Raw genomic sequence first — 22,298 nt, forward strand, 5'->3', positions numbered from 1 at the left:
GTAACACGTGGCTTGGCATTGTCTAGCTGAAATAAGCAGGGGCGTCCATGGTAACGTTGCTTGGATGGCAACATATGTTGCTCCAAAACCTGTATGTACCTTTCAGCATAAATGGCGCCTTCACAGATGTGTAAGTTACCCATGTCTTGGGCACTAATACACCCCCATACCATCACAAATGCTGCCTTTTCAACTTTGCGCCTAGAACAAATCCGAATGGTTCTTTTCCTCTTTGGTACGGAGGACACGACGTCCACAGTTTCCTAAAACAATTTGAAATGTGGACTCGTCAGACCACAGAACACTTTTCCACTTTGTATCAGTCCATCTTAGATGAGCTCAGGCCCAGTGAAGCCGACGGCGTTTCTGGATGTTGTTGATAAACGGTTTTCGCCTTGCATAGGAGAGTTTTAACTTGCACTTACAGATGTAGCGACCAACTGTAGATACTGACAGTGGGTTTCTGAAGTGTTCCTGAGCCCATGTGGTGATATCCTTTCCACACTGATGTCGCTTGTTGATGCAGTACAGCCTGAGGGATCAAAGGTCACGGGCTTAGCTGCTTACGTGCAGTGATTTCTCCAGATTCTCTGAACCCTTTGATGATATTACGGACCGTAGATGGTGAAATCCCTAAATTGTTTGCAATAGCTGGTTGAGAAATGTTTTTCTTAAACTGTTCAACAACTCACGCATTTGTTGACAAAGTGTTGACCCTCGCCCCATCCTTGTTTATGAATGACTGAGCATTTCATGGAATCTACTTTTATACCCAATCATGGCACCCACCTGTTCCCAGTTTGCCCGTTCACCTGTGGGATGTTCCAAATAAGTGTTTGATGAGCGTTCCTCAACTTTATCAGTATTTATTGCCACCTTTCCCAATTTCTTTGTCACATGTTGCTGGCATCAAATTCTAAAGTTAATGATTATTTGTACAAAAAAAAAAATGTTTATCAGTTTGAACATCAAATATGTTGTCTTTGTAGCATATTCAACTGAATGTGGGTTGAAAATGATTTGCAAATCATCATTTCCGTTTATATTTACATCTTTCTTTCATAGTTCTTTTTATTGATTTCACATTCACATTAACAACATATTCAAACCCTCTTCATCCCCTACCCCTGCTGTCACTCAAAACAAAAACAAAAAACAAAAGTAAGAGTACAAAAGTACCCGGAATAAAAAAAAAAATAGATAAAGTTCAGTACAAGGCACTTAAAACACAGTAATTGAAAACTGAAACATAATGTAGACGCAGCATGACAAGGCCATATTTAGGTACATATCTAAGGCTCTTCCTGCACTTGTGTAGAAGATTGGTCAAAAAAAGTCAAAAAAGGTCTCCACACTTTAAAAAACTTGTTTTCAGAGCCCCGTAATGTGTATCTTATTTTCTCCAGCTTCAGGTTTGCTAGTACGTCCCTTATCCAGTGGGAGACTAAGGGTGGGACAGCCTCCTTCCACTTCAACAATATCAGGCGGCGTGCGAGGAGGGTGGTGAAGGCAACTATTTTGTGACCCCCGACAGGTAGTTCCATCCCTTCAGGAATGATTCCAAATACAGAAATGAAAGGGTTTGGATTGATTTGAATTGTTAAAACCGTGGAGAGTGCTTCGAAGATGGACTTCCAGTACCCCTTTAGCTTCGGACAAAGCCAAAACATGTGTATTAATGTTGCGTTATCTAGTTTACATCTATCACATAATGGGTTAATATGGGGATATATTTACATCTAACACAATTTCCCAACTCATATGGAAACAGGGTTTGTATTTTTGTATTTATTTATTTTAATATCGGATAGTGACACTCTGACTTAAAACATTGCTTGTACAGTTAATAAAGGTTTGATGATGTCGACAGCTTGAACAGATTATTTCACTTTATATTCATTCCTGTAGGGTAAATAGTATACAAACGAATCAAAGGTTGATCAATGAATGAATATTATTTGACATTAGAACTTCTACTATATTGTGTTTAATAAAATAATATTTTCCAGTCAGTCGGTCCATAACCATGTACCTTGCAGGCATACAGCATCCTGAGTCTTTCTGGAGCTCAGACTGTGTTTGTCACCGACAGAGGAAGGCTGCTTGGACTCATCACATGGTCAGAGGTATCTTGTATGCACATACGCTCATCCAGATGTATTTATTAACATTTGGCATCATGGAAAAGGAAAAAAGCCAAAAATCATCTTCTTTTCTCCTCCAGATGAAGAGAATATTAGAAGACGCAGCTAAAGAAACCTAGAACACTCCTCCGGCCCATAACTCATCTTTGGATGGTTGGCCTGGCTCTAATAATGTTGTCAGTTGCTTATTGCCCTCACATGACAATATTTCTTAATAATGGTCACTAGCGGCCTTTGACGCACATTTATCACAGACTCCTCACTTCTTGCTCTAATCAGCAGGATTCACTAACAAAAGACACATTACATGTGTGTACAACAGAAACAATAACTAATAAATCATTGATTACTTAATGTACTGATTTGTGTTCTTATAATTCTGCAAGTTTTACCTTCGATGGGGAACAACAGTAAAAATCGATTTCCAAGAATAATAATACATTTGATCTAGGGATGTCCGATAATGGCTTTTTGCCGATATCCGATATTCCGATATTGTCCAACTCTTTAATTACCGATACCGATATCAACCGATACCGATATCAACCGATATATGCAGTCATGGAATTAACACATTATTATGCCTAATTTGGACAACCAGTTATGGTGAAGATAAGGTACTTTTTTAAAAAAAAATAATAAAATAAGATAATTAAAATAAAAACATTTTCTTGAATAAAAAATAAAGTAAAATAATATTAAAACAGTTACATAGAAACTAGTAATTAATGAAAATTAGTAAAATTAACTGTTAAAGGTTAGTACTATTAGTGGATCAGCAGCACGCACAATCATGTGTGCTTACGGACTGTATCCCTTGCAGACTGTATTGATATATATTGATATATAATGTAGGAAGCAGAATATTAATAACAGAAATAAACAACCCTTTTTTGTGAATGAGTGTGAATGAGTGTGAATGGGGGAGGGAGGTTTTTTGGGTTGGTGCACTAATTGTAAGTGTATCTTGTGTTTTTTTATGTTGATTTAATTAAAAAAACAAAACAAAAAAAAAAACATACCGATAATAAAAAAAACGATACCGATTATTTCCGATATTGTCATGATCGTTACCCGGATCATGGCATGATTTATGTTGGTAATGTTTGTTTTAGTCTGTTTCCTGGGTGCACCCTCTTTCCCTGTTTACTGTTGGTTTCCATGGGCACTGATTCTCCTCACCTGTCTTAGTTTTGCAATTAGTGTTCCCACCAGGTGTTTTGGTTAATCACTCCCCTTTATAGTTTCCTGTCACCCAGCAGTAAGTGCTGGGTCAATGTTTGCTTTATGCAACATTTACGTTCCCCTGGTTTTCTCCTCGCTCTTTATATTATTCTGCCGACCAGAATCCCTGTTTTTTCACCCTTGGTGACATTTTGGTTTTTTGTTTAGCTCCACGCTTGCTAGCGTCCTCAGTTTTGTATTTATTGTCCTGCCTTTTATTTATTAAAAATACTTTAATCCTACCTGCACACTCCTCCTGCTTGTCTTCTGCCTTGGAAGGAACACGACAATCGCAGCCATGCGTCGAAGGCGTAACAGATATTACATTTTAACGCATCTCTAATTTGATCAATATGAGGAATTTGCCCTTTTTACTGAAGTAATCACAATTGTTTTGCTTTTTAGCTCATTTCAGAATAAATACAGTGAGACGGCGTAGCTCGGTTGGTAGAGCGGCCGTGCCAGCAACTTAAGGGTTCCTGGTTCGAACCCCAGCTTCCGCCATCCCAGTCACATTTGTTGTGTCCTTGAGCAAGACACTTCACCCTTGCTCCTGATGGGTTAGGGCCATCAGTGTGTGAATGAATGGGTGAATGTGGAAATAGTGTCAAAGCGCTGAGTACCTTGAAGGTAAAAAAAAAAGCGCTATACAAGAATAACCTATTTGTAATGGTTGCTGAAATTACTCAAAAAGATATTGTTTTCATAATATTACGACTTAAAATTGTATTATATTACTACCAAAAATATATATTTTCTTGTCCAACTTATGTTTCATAAAATGTTGTGTAATATTTAGTCTAAATTATTTAAAGTAAAACAATATGTCTAAATTATAAACAATATTTCTTAAGATATATTTGTTGTTTTTTTGTATTTCAAATTTCAGTATTGATAATAAAAACCAATTCGTAAATGTACTTTTTCTTGAAGTAAAAAAATATAATATGACAGAATTTGTCTTCTTATTTTGGCAATTATTTATAAAATTGCGACTTTATTCTTGAAATATTTAACAAATTAAAAATACAATTAAAAAATAAAAATAAAATCATATTACAACAAGTCCCGTATTTTTCGGACTGTAAGTCGCAGTTTTTTTCATAGTTTGGCCGGGGGTGCGACTTATACTCAGGAGCGACTTATGTGTGAAATTATTAACACATTACCGTAAAATTTAAAATAATATTATTTAGCTCATTCACGTAAGAGACTAGACGTATAAGATTTCATGGGATTTAGCGATTAGGAGTGACAGATTGTTTGGTAAACGTATAGCATGTTCTATATGTTATAGTTATTTGAATGACTCGTACCATAATATGTTACGTTAACATACCAGGCACGTTCTCAGTTGGTTATTTATGCCTCATATAACGTGCACTTATTCAGCCTGTTGTTCACTATTCTTTATTTATTTTAAATTGCCTTTCAAATGTCTATTCTTGGTGTTGGGTTTTATCAAATACATTTCCCCCAAAAATGCGACTTATACTCCAGTGCGACTTATATATGTTTTTTTCCTTCTTTATTATGCATTATCGGCCGGTGCGACTTATACTCCGGAGCGACTTATACTCCGAAAAAAAGGTACTAATTTCTAAAACAGTATGCTTTTTTGTCGTATTATTACAACTACTGTTTTTTTTTAAGTGTTTTTGTTAATTTTATGACTCAATTCCTGTGAGATATTGCAACTTATATTTGGGATGAATTCTCATTACTAAAACTAAATATATTTTTCTTTATTTGTCTCCTTAAAGTCTCATTTCCCAATTACTCAGTGTGGTTCCTGTATTCCTGAAGGTTTCAGCATTTAAATGATCAGTAAAACTGTAGAAAAATATCAAACTTTTCCTTGTCACCCGATTGAATATAGAGTGAAAGACCCCATCTTACTCTTTTAAACACAAACCTTTCAACCAACAATTGCAATTAGGGATGTCCGATAATGGCTTTTTGCCGATATCCGATATTCCGATATTGTCCAACTCTTTAATTACCGATACCAATATCAACCGATATATACAGTCGTGGAATTAACACATTATTATGCCTAATTTGGACAACCAGGTATGGTGAAGATAAGGTACTTTTTTAAAAAATTCATAAAATAAAATAAGATAAATAAGTTGAAAAACATTTTCTTGAATAAAAAAGAAAGTAAAACAATATAAAAGCAGTTACATAGAAACTAGTAATTAATGAAAATGAGTCAAATTAACTGTTAAAGGTTAGGACTATTAGTGGACCAGCAGCACGCACAATCATGTGTGCTTACGGACTGTATCCCTTGCAGACTGTATTGATATATATTGATATATAATGTAGGAACCAGAATATTAATAACAGAAAGAAACAACCCTTTTGTGTAAATGGGGGAGGGAGGTTTTTTGGGTTGGTGCACTAATTGTAAGTGTATCTTGTGTTTTTTATGTTGATTTAATAAATAAAAAAATAAATAAATAAAATAAACGATACCGACAATAAAAAAAACGATACCGATAATTTCCAATATTACATTTTAACACATTTATCGGACATCTCTAATTGCAATGCAAGTCATCTTCCTCTCCCAATATGGTCATTGTAGTGTTGCAAATAATAAAATGAAACCATCTCAAATCAGTAGATTTGGGGCTGTATAGCTCGGTTGGTAGAGTGGCCGTGCCAGCAACTTGAGGGTTCCAGGTTCGATTCCCGCTTCCGCCATCCTAGTCACTGCCGTTGTGTCCTTGGGCAAGACACTTTACCCACCTGCTCCCAGTGCCACCCACACTGGTTTAAATGGAACTTAGATATTGGGTTTCACTATGTAAAGCGCTTTGAGTCACTGGAGAAAAGCGCTATATAAATATAATTCACTTCACTTCACAATAGACGGTTCTGCTGTAGGCTTTTCTTCTGCGATGAAATCATCACACGACCTTTTGGTGTGCTTTTCCCCGCCTTGGCGGACCAAAAGGACATAAGAAGGTAAACGAAATACACACTGCATGCACGCAGCAGCTCAGACACATCATTGGCTTTCTCGCTTCACTTTCAGGTGTGAAAAGGTGCAAGTTAAGCTTGTTGCTGATTGCATCTCACGATGACGTCCCATGACAGCTCTTCATTGAGTCAGCGTGAAGGAATAGTGGATGAAAACAAGCAGCAGCCAGCATCAAATCACACAGGTGGTTTTATACCAAGATATAACACTTGTGATTGATTCTAAGTTCCATATGCAAGAAAATAGGATGATATCTGATGTACACGCAATAGAAAAGTCAAATGTAGCTAAGCATCTACTGAATACATTCACACATGTTTAGGAGTCTTTCATTGGAAGGAGTTAATCTGAAGATGCTTCTTGTCAGTCAGTGCTGGTGCTCCACCCAAATTCCAGATAGTTGGATTTCTACGATGCTTTAATTATAAAAAACATCATCCTCCGACAGGGAGCTGCTGTCTATGTGTCGCACGGTTGCCTCAACCCTGATTTGTCTGTCCTGTGTGGTAGACGTCATCTCCTGCTGTCTGATGGTGGTTGGACTAATGGACGCCGTTGGTGGAGGTGGTGGTGGAGGGGCTACCAGGCCTGTTAGCTGGCTGTTGCCGTACGTCTGGGCATGGATGCTGTACAGGTGCTGGGGGACGCCGACGCTTCCACCGTCCAGCAGGAAGTGAGACAAGAAGTGGCTTTGTGCTGCTGAGAAGAGACAGGACGAGAGCCAGGTAAGTAGTGTGTAGACCAGGGGTCGGGAACCTTTCTGGCTGAGAGAGTCATGAAAGCTGAACATTTTAAAATGCAATAGAAAAAAATCTCACGTACCCCTTGGCATACCTTCAAGTACCCCCATTTGAGAACCACTGATATACACTATATTGCCAAAAGTATTTGGCCATCCATCCAAATGATGAGAATCACATGTCCCAATCACTTGGCCCGGTGTCTAAAATCAAGCACTTAGGCATGGAGACTGTTTCTACAAACATTTGTGAAAGAATGGGCCGCTCTCAGTGATTTCCAGCGTGGAACTGTCATAGGATGCCACCTGTGAAACCAAATCCGGTCGTGAAATTTCCTCGCTCTTAAATATTCCAAAGTCAACGTTACTATAGGAAAAGTGAAGAGTTTGGGAACAACAGCAACTCAGCCACCAAGTGGTAGGCCACGTAAACTGACAGAGAGGGAAGAGAAGCGCATGGTGCAAAGATTTTCTGCACAGTCACTTGCTACAGAGCTCCAAACTTCATGTGACTTTCCAATTAGCCCACGCACAGTACGCAGAGAGCTTAATGGAATGGATTTCCAGGGCCGAGCAGCTGCTTCTAAGCCATACATCACCAAGTGGGAACGGCGTGGCGAAGTTGGTAGAGTGGCCGTGCCAGCAATCGGAGGGTTGCTGGTTACTGGGGTTCAATCCCCACCTTCTACCATCCTAGTCATGTCCGTTGTGTCCTTGGGCAAGACACTTCACCCCTTGCTCCTGATGGCTGCTGGTTAGCGCCTTGCATGGCAGCTCCCGCCATCAGTGTGTGTGAATGGGTGAATGTGGAAATACTGTCAAAGCGCTTTGAGTACCTTGAAGGTAGAAAAGCGCTATACAAGTATAACCCATTTAAGTCCAGTTGACTCTAGAGCAGTGGAGACGCGTTCTCTGGAGTGATGAATCATGCTTTTCTATCTGGCAATCTGATGGACCAGTCTGGGTTTGGAGGTTGCCAGGAGAACGCTACATTTCGGACTGCATTGTGCCGAGTGGGAATTTTGGTGGAGAAGGAATTATGGTGTGGGGTTGTTTTTCAGGAGTTGGGCTTGGCCCCTTAGTTCCAGTGAAAGGAACTTTGAATGCTCCAGGATAGCAAAACATTTTGGACAATTCCATGGGATGGCACTTCAAGTTCATATGTGAGTGAAGGCAGGTGGCCAAATACTTTTGGCAATATAGTGTAGCTTTATTGATGGCCATCGTCCTCCTGTTTAGTTTGCTCACTTGCCAACAACAATTATGACACTTGTGTGTGTGTGTATGTGCGCGTGAGTGACAGGAAGAAAAGTTCTGCTTGGGAGAAGTTATTTAGAGCACCCGGTTGGCTTGCATGTACAAATTATTACATTCCGTTTATTAGCTGATCTGTCTTTTTGCGACTATTTTCCAAGGGGAAAATACCGTCATATATTCAGGTCAATACAGTATGGGTCTGCTCGACAAAGATCCAAAGAATGTGCGCTAAACAGTGTGTGCCTTACGATTCAGGGGCTACGATGCTGGAGCCTATCTCAGCTGCATTCGGGCGGAAGGCAGGGTACACCCTGGACAAGTCGCCATTGTTCATATATTGTATATTGTTTTTATATATTGTGACTGTATTACATTTAATTATTAATAATCAGTGGTGTGCCGTCAGGGCCGGTCACAGGTGGAGAAAATCCTCAGTGCTGAACTCTGTAGAACTTGCACCTGGCTCGCTGACAACAAGCTATCCATACACTTGGGTAAAACAGAATCCATCCTGTTTAGGTCCCACAACAACCTTAAGAAAGTCAATGACTTCACTATAAAAGTGGGTGACATTGTTATCACCAGGAAAGATGAGGTCACCTACCTAGGTTCCATTCTAGAGGCTAATCTTTCCTGTGATAAAATGGCAACCAAGGTAATCAAAAAGGTCAACCAACCAACGAGATTTCTCTATAGAATCTCCTGTCTGGTCAACAAAAGCACCATGAGGATTCTAGCGGGAACTCTCGTTCAACCCTTTTTCGATTACGCATGCACCTCCTGGTACCCTAGCACCTCCAAAACCTTCAAATCTAAACTCCAAACATCCCAGAACAAGCTAGTCAGATTACGTTTAGACCTCCACCCCAGATCACACCTCACTCCAACCCACTTCTCCAAAGTGGGCTGGCTCAGGGTGGAGGACAGAGTAAAACAACTTGCACTGAGCCTAGTCTATAAAATCCGTTACACCTCCCTGATACCGAAGTACATGTCAAACTACTTCCTTAACGTAAATGACCGCCATAACCACAACACCAGGGGGAGCTCCACTAACCAAGTTAAACCATGATTCCGATCTAACAAAGGTCTTAACTCATTCTCTTTCTATGCCACATCAATGTGGAATGCGCTCCCAACAGGTATAAAAGAAAGGGCATCTCTATCCTCCTTCAGAACCGCAATAAAAGTACACCTCCAGGCAACTTCAACCCTAAACTAACACCCTGCCCGGATTGTTAATAATCAAATGTAAACAATCAAATGTAGATACTTTTCTTATGCCTTCTGATCTCTCTCTCTCTCTCTCTATGTCCACTACTTGCTGTACATATCCTACCAAGTCAGACCTACACTGTTTCAATATCCATTTCTCTGTTCTCAATTGTTGATGACTGATGATAACAACCAAACCTAACCACCCCCTCCACACCCCGAATTGTAAATAATGTAAATAATTTAATGTATACACCCTGATGATTATCTTGTGTGATGACTGTATTATGATGATAGTATATATCTGTATCACGAATCAACTTAAACAAGTTGAAAAACGTATTCGGGTGTTACCATTTAGTGGTCAATTGTACGGAATATGTACTTCACTGTGCAACCTACTAATAAAAGTCTCAATCAATCAATCAATCAATAAATCTATCCATCCATCCATTTTCTACCGCTTGTCCCAAATCGATTAATAATATATTAGTAATTATTATATTACATATTAAGGCTGATTAGTAACACTAAATTGGCCCTAGTGTGTGAATGTGAGTGTGAATGTTCTCTGTCTATCTGTGTTGGCCCTGCGATGAGGTGGTGACTTGTCCAGGGTGTACACCGCCTTCCGCCCAAATGCAGCTGGAATATGCTCCAGCCACCCCCGTGACCTTGAGAGGGACAAGCGGTAAAAAAAATCCATCCATTTTCTACCGCTTGTCCCATTCAGGGTCGCGGGGGTGCTGGAGCCTATCTCAGCTGCATTCGGGCGGAAGGCAGGGTACACCCTGGACAAGTCGCCATTATTCATATATTGTACATTGTTTTTATATATTGTGACTGTATTACATTTACCGTATTTTTCGGACTATAAGTCGCAGTTTTTTTTATATTGCGACTTATATATGGTTTTTTCCTTCTTTATTATGCATTTTCGGCGGGTGCGACTTATACTCCGGTGCGACTTATACTCCGAAAAATACGGTAATTATTAATAATCGGTGGTGTGCCGTCAGGGCCAGCAAGGCCTTCTCTGCTGGCGTAACATGACCAGAAATCATGATCATAATTAAAGATAAAAGTAGTTTTTAATTTACTTTCCCTAAATATCTAAAAGTATTCATAGTCTCTTTATGTCATATTATTCTCCTTGCAGCGCTGTTGTCAAACATTTGACAGACACTTGCGATATCCAATCAGATCACGAGTTGTTGTCAGTAAGGCCTTCTACCATGAATTGATTTACGTGGACCCCGACTTAAACAAGTTGAAAAACTTATTGGGGTGTTACCATTTAGTGGTCAATTGTACGGAATATGTACTGTACTGTGCAATCTACTAATAAAAGTTTCAATCAATCAATCAATCAATCAATTCTAGCTGGCCTAAGGCAGATATTGTGATGTTATGAGCTAAGTAACATAAGAACTCCATTACCCAGCATGCCACACACTGCAAAAAGTCAGTGTTCAAAAACAAGAAAGAAAAATACAAAAATTAGGGGTATTTTACTTGAACTAAGCAAAATTATCTACCAATAGAACAAGAAAATTTGGCTTGTCAAGACTTTCCAAAATAAGTGAAATTAGCTAACCTCACTGAACCCAAAAATACCTTAAAATAAGTATATTCTCACTAATAACAACTGTACTACTATATGAGTACGTATTTTCTATTATTTCATTGAAAATAAAACAGCAAAGTCCATTTGGCTGTCATCTGTTTTAATATGAGACACAATTGTGTCAAAGTCATGATTTTTTTTTTCATGCTTGAAATAAGAAATTATTACTTTAAAAAAGCACTTTTATACTTGTGAGTGTTGATGACACAGTTTTGCAACAGTTGATATTCTAGTTTCAAGCATGTTTTACTCAATATAGGTCATCAAATCTCAGCAACAAGCTGTAATATCTTACTGAGATCATTTAGGACCAAAACCCTTAAAACAAGTAAAACACTCTAACATAAAATCTGCTTCGTGAGAAGAATTATCTTATCAGACAGAAAATAAGCAAATATCACCCTTATTTGAGATATTTCATCTTACTTAGATTTCAGTTTTTGCAGTACAGTATTAAAGAACATGTGCAGTAGCCCCGTTTAGGTTGTTGAATGTAGCCATGCCGCTAGCTGGATGTTTTTGATGAGCACGCTGTGGAGTAAACTTTAAGAACTCAGCTAACACGCCTCGTCTGCATCTTTTATGGTTAGAGAAGACAACACGTGTATTTGCAAGGTCATTTTCAAGAAGGATATTTAAAGAGAAACTACATCTTGTGAGACGATGTCGGCCAACACCGGAACCTCGAATGGGTTCTACAAATTGTAAGTTCAGATATTTTATTTCTTTATTTTTTTCACGTTTAATATGTTTTTTGTAGAGATGTCTGTTAATATCGGCTTGCCGATATTATCGGCCGATAAATGCGTTAAAATGTAATATCGGAAATTATCGGTATCGGTTTTTTTATTATCGGTATCGTTTTTTTTAATCTTATTTAATTATTTATTTATTTATTTTTATTAAATCAACATAAAAAACACAAGATACACTTACAATTAGTGCACCAACCCAAAAAAACCTCCCTCCCCCATTTACACTCATTCACACAAAAGGGTTGTTTCTTTCTGTTATTAATATTCTGGTTCCTACATTATATATCAATATATATCAATACAGTCTGCAAGGGATACAGTCCGTAAGCACACATGATTGTGCGTGCTGCTGGTCCACTAATAGTACTAACCTTTAACAGTTAATTTGACTCATTTTTATTAATTACTAGTTTCTATGTAACTGTTTTTATATTGTTTTACTTTCTTTTTTATTCAAGAAAATGTTTTTAATTTATTTATCTTATTTTATTTTATTAATTAAAAATAAAAAGTACCTTATTTTCACCATATCTGGTTGTCCAAATTAGGCATAATAATGTGTTAATTCCACGACTGTATATATCGGTTGATATCAGTATCAGTAATTAAAGAGTTGAACAATATCGGAATATCGGATATCGGCAAAAAGCCATTATCGGACATCCCTAGTTTTTTGCTTTTTTAATTTTGACAGTACCACATAAGATATGTTTTAATTGCTGATGCGGGTTTATTGATTTTTAAATGCGCCAGAAAATAACCCGTTATGTACACTGTCGGTTGTGATTCAATACTCAGTAGTGCGTAAATGTGTTCTTGTATAGTATTTCTCCAGCAATGGTCATGTGGTGACATAAATGATGGTATTTTGAGAAGTAATCATTGAAGTCGGACATCACTGAAGTCCTAGGTGGGAAATGCACGGCCCGCCACTGTTAATAATATGTCTACAATGCTCCTCCTTACAGCGACTGACTTGTGCAGTATTGCCTCATTCCCGGTTTTTTGATTTAACGCACACAGCGTCGAGCTATATATGGAAGAGTAGATACGTGAGAGCTGTAGCTGCCTGCTAAGTGATGCAATAAATAAACATCCCTACTTGGTGAGGAGCCATCCTGTATTTAATGTGTGTGCCTTCTAAAACCAGAGAAAGTTTATACACTTTGGCCCCAGTCTCCATAAACTTACGGCTCAAAGATGTGTCGTCAATCTGCGCATTCATATCTATAGCTGACAGACTTATTGTTGTTCTGTGTGAATACTGAGACTTTTATTAGTAGATTGCACAGTGAAGTACATATTCCGTACAATTAACCACTAAATGGTAACACCTCAATAAGTTTTTCAACTTGTTTAAATCGGGGTCCACATTAATCAATTCATGGTACAAATATATACTATCAGCATAATACACAAGTTAATCATCAGAGTATATACATTGAATTATTTACATTATTTACAATCCGGGGGGTGGGATGTGGAGGGGGTTGGGGCGGGGGGGGGGGGGGGGGGTTAGGTTTGGTTGATATCAACACTTCAGTCATCAACAATTATATCATCAGAGAAATGAACATTGGAACAGTGTAGGACTGACTTGGTAGGATATGTACAGCAAGTAGTGGACATAGTGAACTCAGAAAGCATAAGAACAAGTACCGTATTTTTTGGAGTATAAGTCGCACCGGAATATAAGTCGCACCTGCCGAAAATGCATAATAAAGAAGGAAAAAAACATAAATAAGTTGCACTATGAAAAAAACTGCGACTTATAGTCCAAAAAATACGGTATATACATTTGATTATTTACATTTGATTAATTGCAATTAGGGGAGGTGCACTGCAAAAAGTCAGTGTTCAAAAACAAGAAAAAATAAATAAAATTAGGGGTATTTTACTTGAACTAAGCAAAATTATCTGCCAGTACAACAAGAAAATTTGGCTTGTCAAGGCTTTCCAAAACAAGTAAAATTAGCTAACTTCAATGAACCCCAAAATACCTTAAAATAAGTATATTCTGACTAATAACAAGTGCAGTTTTCTTGATAGAAAAAAAAAGAGACCTTTTTGCTCAATATGTTGAAAAATATTCTTAAATCAAGTAAATGCTAGTGCCATTATCATGACATAATGATATGCGCTCTGCATTACATTTCTAGAAACCAGCAAACTTATACTAAAAACTAGTTTATTGTTCTTAATGGAAAGGCAACAAGGCAACCGCTTGTTACTCTCGGGGTCTCCTAGCCGCTCAGGCAAATCATATTGTCTAAAAATGCATTTTTCCATGGATAACATGACATCATCGCGCAAAGAATATGAGCCTATACAGAGCATCTATGAGCAGGCAGTTAGGAAAAAAAGCTAAGAAAATTATTTCCAACTCACAACACCCACTCTTCTCTGAATATGGAACCCTGCCATCAGGGAGAAGACTCCGGGTCCCACTATGCAAATCTAACCGCCTTAAATTATCATTTGTCCCAGCCTCCATTAAGCTGACCAACAATGTGCAATAGAATGTTAATAAATAGGTTAGCACTTTTTTAGCACATAGCACTTTAGAACTAAGCACTTTAGCACACAGCATTTTATCCATGAGCTCTAATGCAATGCACACTGGTACTTTATCTTTATCTCCATACTGTAGATTTTATGCCTACATCAAAGTGCCACCTATGTCTATCAAGCTCCATGTTCTGATGTTTAAATGTTAGTTGTCTGGTTGTGGTTGTGTCTGTGCTTGTGTTTTTGTTCTGTTGTTTTTGTGTATGTTAATAAAGCAATGATGCACTGTGCCCAAGACAAATTTCCCCGCGGGGACAATAAAGTTGAACCTTGACCTTGACCTTGACAAGTGCGTGCTCTTTCAGTCAATTAGTGCGCATATATACAGCCCGGCCTTTGGCGAAACATTTTTTAATTGTAATTTTGAAGAATTCATCTGAATGTGCATGAACTATTTCTGTTCAAAAGTGTTCGACATGTCACATGTTAAATGTTTAAATATTAACTGTCAGTTTACTGTACTGTGCCAACTGTACTACTATATGAGTACGTATTTTCTATTGTTTCATTGAAAATAAAACAGAAAAGTCCATTTGGCTGTCATCTGTTTTAATTATGAGACACAATTGTGTCAAAGTCATGATTTTTTTTTCATGCTTGAAATAAGAAATTATTACTTAGTTAGTTTCAAGCATGTTTTACTCAATATAGGTCATCAAATCTCAGCTACAAGCTGTAATATCTTACTGAGATCATTTAGAACCAAAACCCTTAAAACAAGTAAAACACTCTAACATAAAATCTGTATAGTGAGAAGAATTATCTTATCAGACAGAAAATAAGCAAATATCACCCTTATTTGAAATATTTAATCTTACTTAGATTTCAGTTTTTGCAGTGTGGCATGTGGTGGGGGGAGGGTGTTAGTCTAGGGTTGTAGTTGTCTGGAGGTGTTCTTTTAGTGCGGTTTTGAAGGAGGATAGAGATGCCCTTTCTTTTACACCTGTTGGGAGTGCATTCCATATTGATGTGGCATAGAAAGAGAATGAGTTAAGACCTTTGTTAGATCGGAATCTGGGTTTAACGTGGTTAGTGGAGCTACCCCTGGTGTTGTGGTTATGGCGGTCATTTAAGAAAGTAGTTTGACATGTACTTCGGTATCAGGGAGGTGTAGCGGATTTTATAGACTAGGCTCAGTGCAAGTTGTTTTACTCTGTCCTCCACCCTGAGCCAGCCCACTTTGGAGAAGTGGGTAGGGGTGAGGTGTGATCTGGGGTCGAGGTCTAGAAGTAACCTGACTAGCTTGTTCTGGGATGTTTGGAGTCTAGATTGGAGGGTTTTGGAGGTGCTAGGGTACCAGGAGGCAAAAGCCTTGTCCAGATAGCAGCTCATTCAAAATGATAAAGGGTTCTTGCTTCCATAAGAGCGATTGTGAGGTTGTGATATTCTAGTGACGTTTTCAAGAATATTGCCTGAGAATTGTGCTGAGCAGCCCATTGTTGACAGAACAGCTCTGCGGAGTCCAGTTGTCCAAATAGTCTTGTCACAAACAAAGACGACGTATTTGGAATAAACACTGTGAGTGATGACAAACCTTGCAAGCTGGTAGACGGTTGCTCTAAGATGTCGTTCATGGACCACATGTTCATGGAGGCCTCGGCCAAGGCAAACTGCTCCGCCACTCCTACAGAGAAGGCACATAAACACAGTTGTCGTTTTTCACTACCACCATCCCAGGCAGGAGAACTAAAAAAACATGTGAGTCATTTTTCTCCAGGGATAGACTCCGACACCCCCGCGACCCCGAGAGGCACTAACGGTAGAAAATGGACGGACGGATGGAACTATTGATTGTACTTGTCTGAACACAAAATGCCTGAAAACAAAGTCTTACCAACAAGCATTTAAAGCTATTGTGCAAAACTGACTTTTTAACAAAATTATAACAGTAATAAATGTCCCTATTTAGGGTTAACATAATACATCCATCCATCCATTTCGTACCGCTTGTCCCATATGGGGTGTCGTCAACATGCATGATCACGATATGATGATAGTATTACAAACCCCGTTTCCATATGAGTTGGGAAATTGTGTTAGATGTAAATATAAACGAAATACAATGATTTGCAAATCATTTTCAACCCATATTCAGTTGAATATGCTACAAAGACAACATTATTGTTGTTCAAACTGAAAACCTTTTTTTTTTTTTTTTTGCAAATAATCATTAACTTTAGAATTTGATGCCAGCAACACGTGACAAAGAAGTTGGGAAAGGTGGCAATAAATACTGATAAAGTTGAGGAATGCTCATCAAAGACTTATTTGGAACATCCCACGGGTGAACAGGCAAATTGGGAACAGGTGGGTGCCATGATTGGGTATAAAAGTAGATTCCATGAAATGCTCAGTCATTCACAAACAAGGATGGGGCGAGGGTCACCACTTTGTCAACAAATGCGTGAGCAAATTGTTGAACAGTTTACGAAAAACCTTTCTCAACCTGCTATTGCAAGGAATTTAGGGATTTCACCATCTACGGTCCGTAATATCATCAAAGGGTTCAGAGAATCTGGAGAAATCACTGCACGTAAGCAGCTAAGCCTGTGACCTTCGATCCCTCAGGCTGTACTGCATCAACAAGCGACATCAGTGTGTAAAGGATATCACCACATGGGCTCAGGAACACTTCAGAAACCCACTGTCAGTAACTACAGTTGGTCGCTACATCTGTAAGTGCAAGTTAAAACTCTCCTATGCAAGGCAAAACCGTTTATCAACAACACCCAGAAACGCCGTCAGCTTTGCTGGGCCTGAGCTCATCTAGTATGGATTGATACAAAGTGGAAAAGTGTTCTGTGGTCTGACAAGTCCACATTTCAAATTGTTTTTGGAAACTGTGGATGTCGTGCCCTCCGGACCAAAGAGGAAAAGAACCATCCGGATTGTTATAGGCGCAAAGTTGAAAAGCCAGCATCTGTGATGGTATGGGGGTGTATTAGTGCCCAAGATATGGGTAACTTACACATCTGTGAAGGCGCCATTAATGCTGAAAGGTACATAAAGGTTTTGGAGCAACATATGTTGCCATCCAAGCAACGTTATCATGGACGCCCCTGCTTATTTCAGCAAGACAATGCCAAGCCACGTGTTACATCAACGTGGCTTCATAGTAAAAGAGTGCGAGTACTAGCCTGTAGTCCAGACCTGTCTCCCATTGAAAATGTGTGGCGCATTATGAAGCCTAAAATACCACAACGGAGACCCCCGGACTGTTGAACAACTTAAGCTGTACATCAAGCCAGAATGGGAAAGAATACCACCTGAGAAGCTTAAAAAATGTGTCTCCTCAGTTCTCAATCGTTTACTGAGTGTTTTAAAAAGGAAAGGCCATGTAACACAGTGGTGAACATGCCCTTTCCCAATGACTTTGGCACGTGTTGCAGCCATGAAATTCTAAGTTAATTATTATTTGCAAAAAAAAATAAAGTTTATGAGTTTGAACATCAAATATCTTGTCTTTGTAGTGCATTCAATTGAATATGGGTTGAAAAGGATTTGCAAATCATTGTATTCCGTTTATATTTACATCTAACACAATTTCCCAACTCATATAGAAACGGGGTTTGTAGACTTAACCTAATGTAGCTGGATTTTTGTGTCAATCTAAATAAAATGTTGGAAGTTATTCGATTTTAATTGATGAACGTTTTTTTTTTGTGTGTCACCCTGGTACTTAAGTTGGACATCTGTGATTTAAAATGGTTTAACAATTAGTACATCCATTTTGTGTGTCATTTTTAAATACAATTTTCTTATAGGATTCAATATGTCATCATATGGTTATCTTTATAATGACTTCCTTTTGTGGGAAACTGAGGGCGTTACTCAGCTGCCGCTGGTGCAAACACCCAAGCCTGAAAAACAAATGTAATAACATTTTTCAAGCATGTTGTTGAATCAAACCAATGTCCACAGGGATGTTTTTTTCATTAACTCAATTTCTTTCTATGACTCACCAGCGGCAAAGCGAGCTTCCTTGATCTCATCCGTCATTTGAGAGTAAAATTGTTCATCTTCCTGCAGCTCGGTACCCAGCGTCCCCCAGCTTCCACATCCTTTGGTCTCGCCTCTCCTTCCTCCTCCTCCTCCTCCTACTCCTCCTCCTCCCCAGCCTTTCCACTCGATCAGGTGAGCGACTCTGCCCTGGGCCATGGCCGTGGGCTTGGTGATGTGCTCCTTTATCGTGGCGACCAGACCTAAATAGAAACAGCAGGGCGGAGGAGCAGATGGAGGGATACATCTTGATAAAGTGGGTTAAATAAAGGACAGCCTGGCACAGAAGGGAAATAGGAGTTAATGTGAAGGGAAATCTTGAGAGATGATGTGGTGAAGCAAGGCTGGGAAGATGTGGTGTGGTCGACACGACTCTTTGATGTAAATGTGATTTAAATTGAGAATATGGGTGAAACAGCACCTGAGGCCCAGGAGAACATGTCCATGTTGCGGATGAACACCAAATGTGTGATGTATAGAATATAAAGCAGAGGAGGAAAAAGTTGATATCGGGGAGGGGTGCTGGAAATAATCGATTCACATCCGATTCATGATTCTTTTTATTACTATTTTGAATCGATTCAAAATATTTGTACCCCATCACCACGCTTACTTCTTCCACGTATATGCTGTATGTCTAAGGGTTAGGGTTAGGGTTAGGGTTACGGAGAGAACATGCAAACTCCACACAGAAAGATCCCGATCCCGGGATTGAACTCAGGACTACTCAGGACCTTCGTTACATGCAGTTACATGACAAATAATAAACAGTAGAGATGTCCGATAATATCGGCCTGCCTACAGATCTAGTCTTGGACATAGAGTAGACTTAGATGAAATCTAAGACTGTATTTGACCAATCTAAGTCTATGGGCACGAATTGATGAAGCCTACTCGGATGAGAGTCGAACCGTCTTTTAAGACAAACCAAACACTCACAAATTCACACTCACATTCACACACTAGGGCCAATTTAGTGTTGACAATCAACCTATCGACAGGTGCATGCTTTTGGAGGTGGGAGGAAGCCGGAGTACCCGCAGGGAACCCACGCAGTCACGGGGAGAACATGCAAACTCCACATAGAAAGATCCCGATCCCGGGATTGAACTCAGGACTACTCAGGACCTTCGTTACATGCACTTATATGCCAAATAATAAACAGTAGAGATGTCCGATAATATCGGCCTGCCTACAGATCGAGTCTTGGACTTAGAGTAGACTTAGATTAAGTCTAAGACTGTATTTGACCGATCTAAGTCTATGGGCACGAATTTGATGAAGCCTACACGGATGAGAGTCGAACCGTCTTTTAAGAAAAACCAAACACTCACAAATTCACACTCACATTCACACACTAGGGCCAATTTAGTGTTGCCAATCAACCTATCCCCAGGTGCATGCCTTTGGAGGTGGGAGGAAGTCGGAGTACCCGGAGGGAACCCACGCAGTCACGGGGAGAACATGCAAACTCCACACAGAAAGATCCCGATCCCGGGATTGAACTCAGGACTACTCAGGACCTTCGTTACATGGACTTATATGCCAAATAATAAACAGTAGAGATGTCCGATAATATCGGCCTGCCTACAGATCTAGTCTTGGACTTAGAGTAGACTTAGATGAAGTCTAAGACTGTATTTGACCAATCTAAGTCTATGGGCACAAATTGATGAAGCCTACTCGGATGAGAGTCGAACCGTCTTTTAAGACAAACCAAACACTCACATTCACACACTAGGGCCAATTTAGTGTTGCCAATCAACCTATCCCCAGGTGCATGCCTTTGGAGGTGGGCGGAAGTTCGAGTACCCGGAGGGAACCCACGCAGTCACGGGGAGAACATGCAAACTCCACACAGAAAGATCCCGATCCCGGGATTGAACTCAGGACTACTCAGGACCTTCGTTACATATACTTATATGCCAAATAATAAACAGTAGAGATGTCCGATAATATCGGCCTGCCTACAGATCGAGTCTTGGACTTAGAGTAGACTTAGATTAAGTCTAAGACTGTATTTGACCAATCTAAGTCTATGGGCACGAATTGATGAAGCCTACTCGGATGAGAGTCGAACCGTCTTTTAAGACAAACCAAACACTCACAAATTCACACTCACATTCACACACTAGGGCCAATTTAGTGTTGCCAATCAACCTATCCCCAGGTGCATGTCTTTTGAGGTGGGAGGAAGTCGGAGTACCCGGAGGGAACCCACGCAGTCACGGGGAGAACATGCAAACTCCACACAGAAAGATCCCGATCCCGGGATTGAACTCAGGACTACTCAGGACCTTCGTTACATGCACTTATATGCCAAATAATAAACAGTAGAGATGTCAGATAATATCGGCCTGCCTACAGATCTAGTCTTGGACTTAGAGTAGACTTAGATTAAGTCTAAGACTGTATTTGACCAATCTAAGTCTATGGGCACGAATTGATGAAGCCTACTCGGATGAGAGTCGAACCGTCTTTTAAGACAAACCAAACACTCACAAATTCACACTCACATTCACACACAAGGGCTAATTTAAGTGTTGCCAATCAACCTATCCCCAGGTGCATGCTTTTGGAGGTGGGAGGAAGCCGGAGTACCCGGGGGGAACCCACGCAGTCACGGGGAGAACATGCAAACTCCACACAGAAAGATCCCGATCCCGGGATTGAACTCAGGACTACTCAGGACCTTCGTTACATGCACTTATATGCCAAATAATAAACAGTAGAGATATCCGATAATATCAGCCTGCCTACAGATCTAGTCTTGGACTTAGATCAGACTTAGATTAAGTCTAAGACTGTATTTGACCAATCTAAGTCTATGGGCACGAATTGATGAAGCCTACTCGGATGAGAGTCGAACCGTCTTTTAAGACAAACCAAACACTCACAAATTCACACTCACATTCACACACTAGGGCCAATTTAGTGTTGCGTTGCCAATCAACCTATCCCCAGGTGCATGTCTTTGGAGGTGGGAGAAAGTCAGAGTACCCGGAGGGAACCCACGCAGTCACAGGGAGAACATGCAAACTCCACACAGAAAGATCCCGATCCCGGGATTGAACTCAGGACTACTCAGGACCTTCGTTACATGCACTTATATGCCAAATAATAAACAGTAGAGATGTCCAATAATATCGGCCTGCCTACAGATCTAGTCTTGGACTTAGAGTAGACTTAGATTAAGTCTAAGACTGTATTTGACCAATCTAAGTCTATGGGCACGAATTGATGAAGCCTACTCAGATGAGAGTCGAACCGTCTTTTAAGACAAACCAAACACTCACAAATTCACACTCACATTCACACACTAGGGCCAATTTAGTGTTGCCAATCAACCTATCCCCAGGTGCATGTTTTTGGAGGTGGGAGGAAGCTGGAGTACCCGGAGGGAACCCACGCAGTCACGGGGAGAACATGCAAACTCCATACAGAAAGATCCCGATCCCGGGATTGAACTCAGGGCTAATCAGGACCTTCGTTGCATGTACTTATATGCCAAATAATAAACAGTAGAGATGTCCGATAATATCGGCCTGCCTACAGATCTAGTCTTGGACTTAGAGTAGACTTGGATTAAGTCTAAGACTGTATTTGACCAATCTAAGTCTATGGGCACGAATTGATGAAGCCTACTCGGATGAGAGTCGAACCGTCTTTTAAGACAAACCAAACACTCACATTCACACACTAGGGCCAATTTAGTGTTGCCAATCATTATTATTGAATGCCCTGAGATAACAGCAGCATACCACTGACAGAGTACCAG

General features: G+C 39.7%; 2 protein-coding genes across 3 annotated transcripts in view; one reads left to right on the forward strand and one right to left on the reverse strand.

Annotated features, from left to right (window-relative positions):
- Positions 1 to 2,464, forward strand: part of clcnk (chloride channel K) — a 62,086-nt gene extending 59,622 nt beyond the window's left edge. The window contains exons 18-19 of the mRNA XM_061970479.1: positions 2,040 to 2,126; positions 2,225 to 2,464. Of these exons, the coding sequence (XP_061826463.1) occupies positions 2,040 to 2,126; positions 2,225 to 2,263 (126 nt within the window). The 3' untranslated portion in view covers positions 2,264 to 2,464. The remainder of the gene's footprint in view (positions 1 to 2,039; positions 2,127 to 2,224) is intronic.
- Positions 2,465 to 6,550: 4,086 nt separating this feature from the next.
- The window catches only part of fam131c (family with sequence similarity 131 member C), a 32,356-nt gene continuing 16,608 nt past the window's right edge, over positions 6,551 to 22,298 (reverse strand). Inside the window, exons 5-7 of one of the 2 annotated variants that reach the window (XM_061970487.1) lie at positions 18,484 to 18,723; positions 16,056 to 16,145; positions 6,551 to 7,059 (exon numbers count right to left, since the gene is read on the reverse strand). In XM_061970487.1, coding sequence (XP_061826471.1) covers positions 6,779 to 7,059; positions 16,056 to 16,145; positions 18,484 to 18,723 — 611 coding nt within the window. In that variant the 3' untranslated portion in view covers positions 6,551 to 6,778. The remainder of the gene's footprint in view (positions 7,060 to 16,055; positions 16,146 to 18,483; positions 18,724 to 22,298) is intronic. The other variant, XM_061970488.1, reaches the window with a different exon arrangement.

This window comes from Nerophis lumbriciformis, linkage group LG01 (assembly GCF_033978685.3).
Source record: "Nerophis lumbriciformis linkage group LG01, RoL_Nlum_v2.1, whole genome shotgun sequence".
NCBI classification, from domain to species: domain Eukaryota; kingdom Metazoa; phylum Chordata; class Actinopteri; order Syngnathiformes; family Syngnathidae; genus Nerophis; species Nerophis lumbriciformis.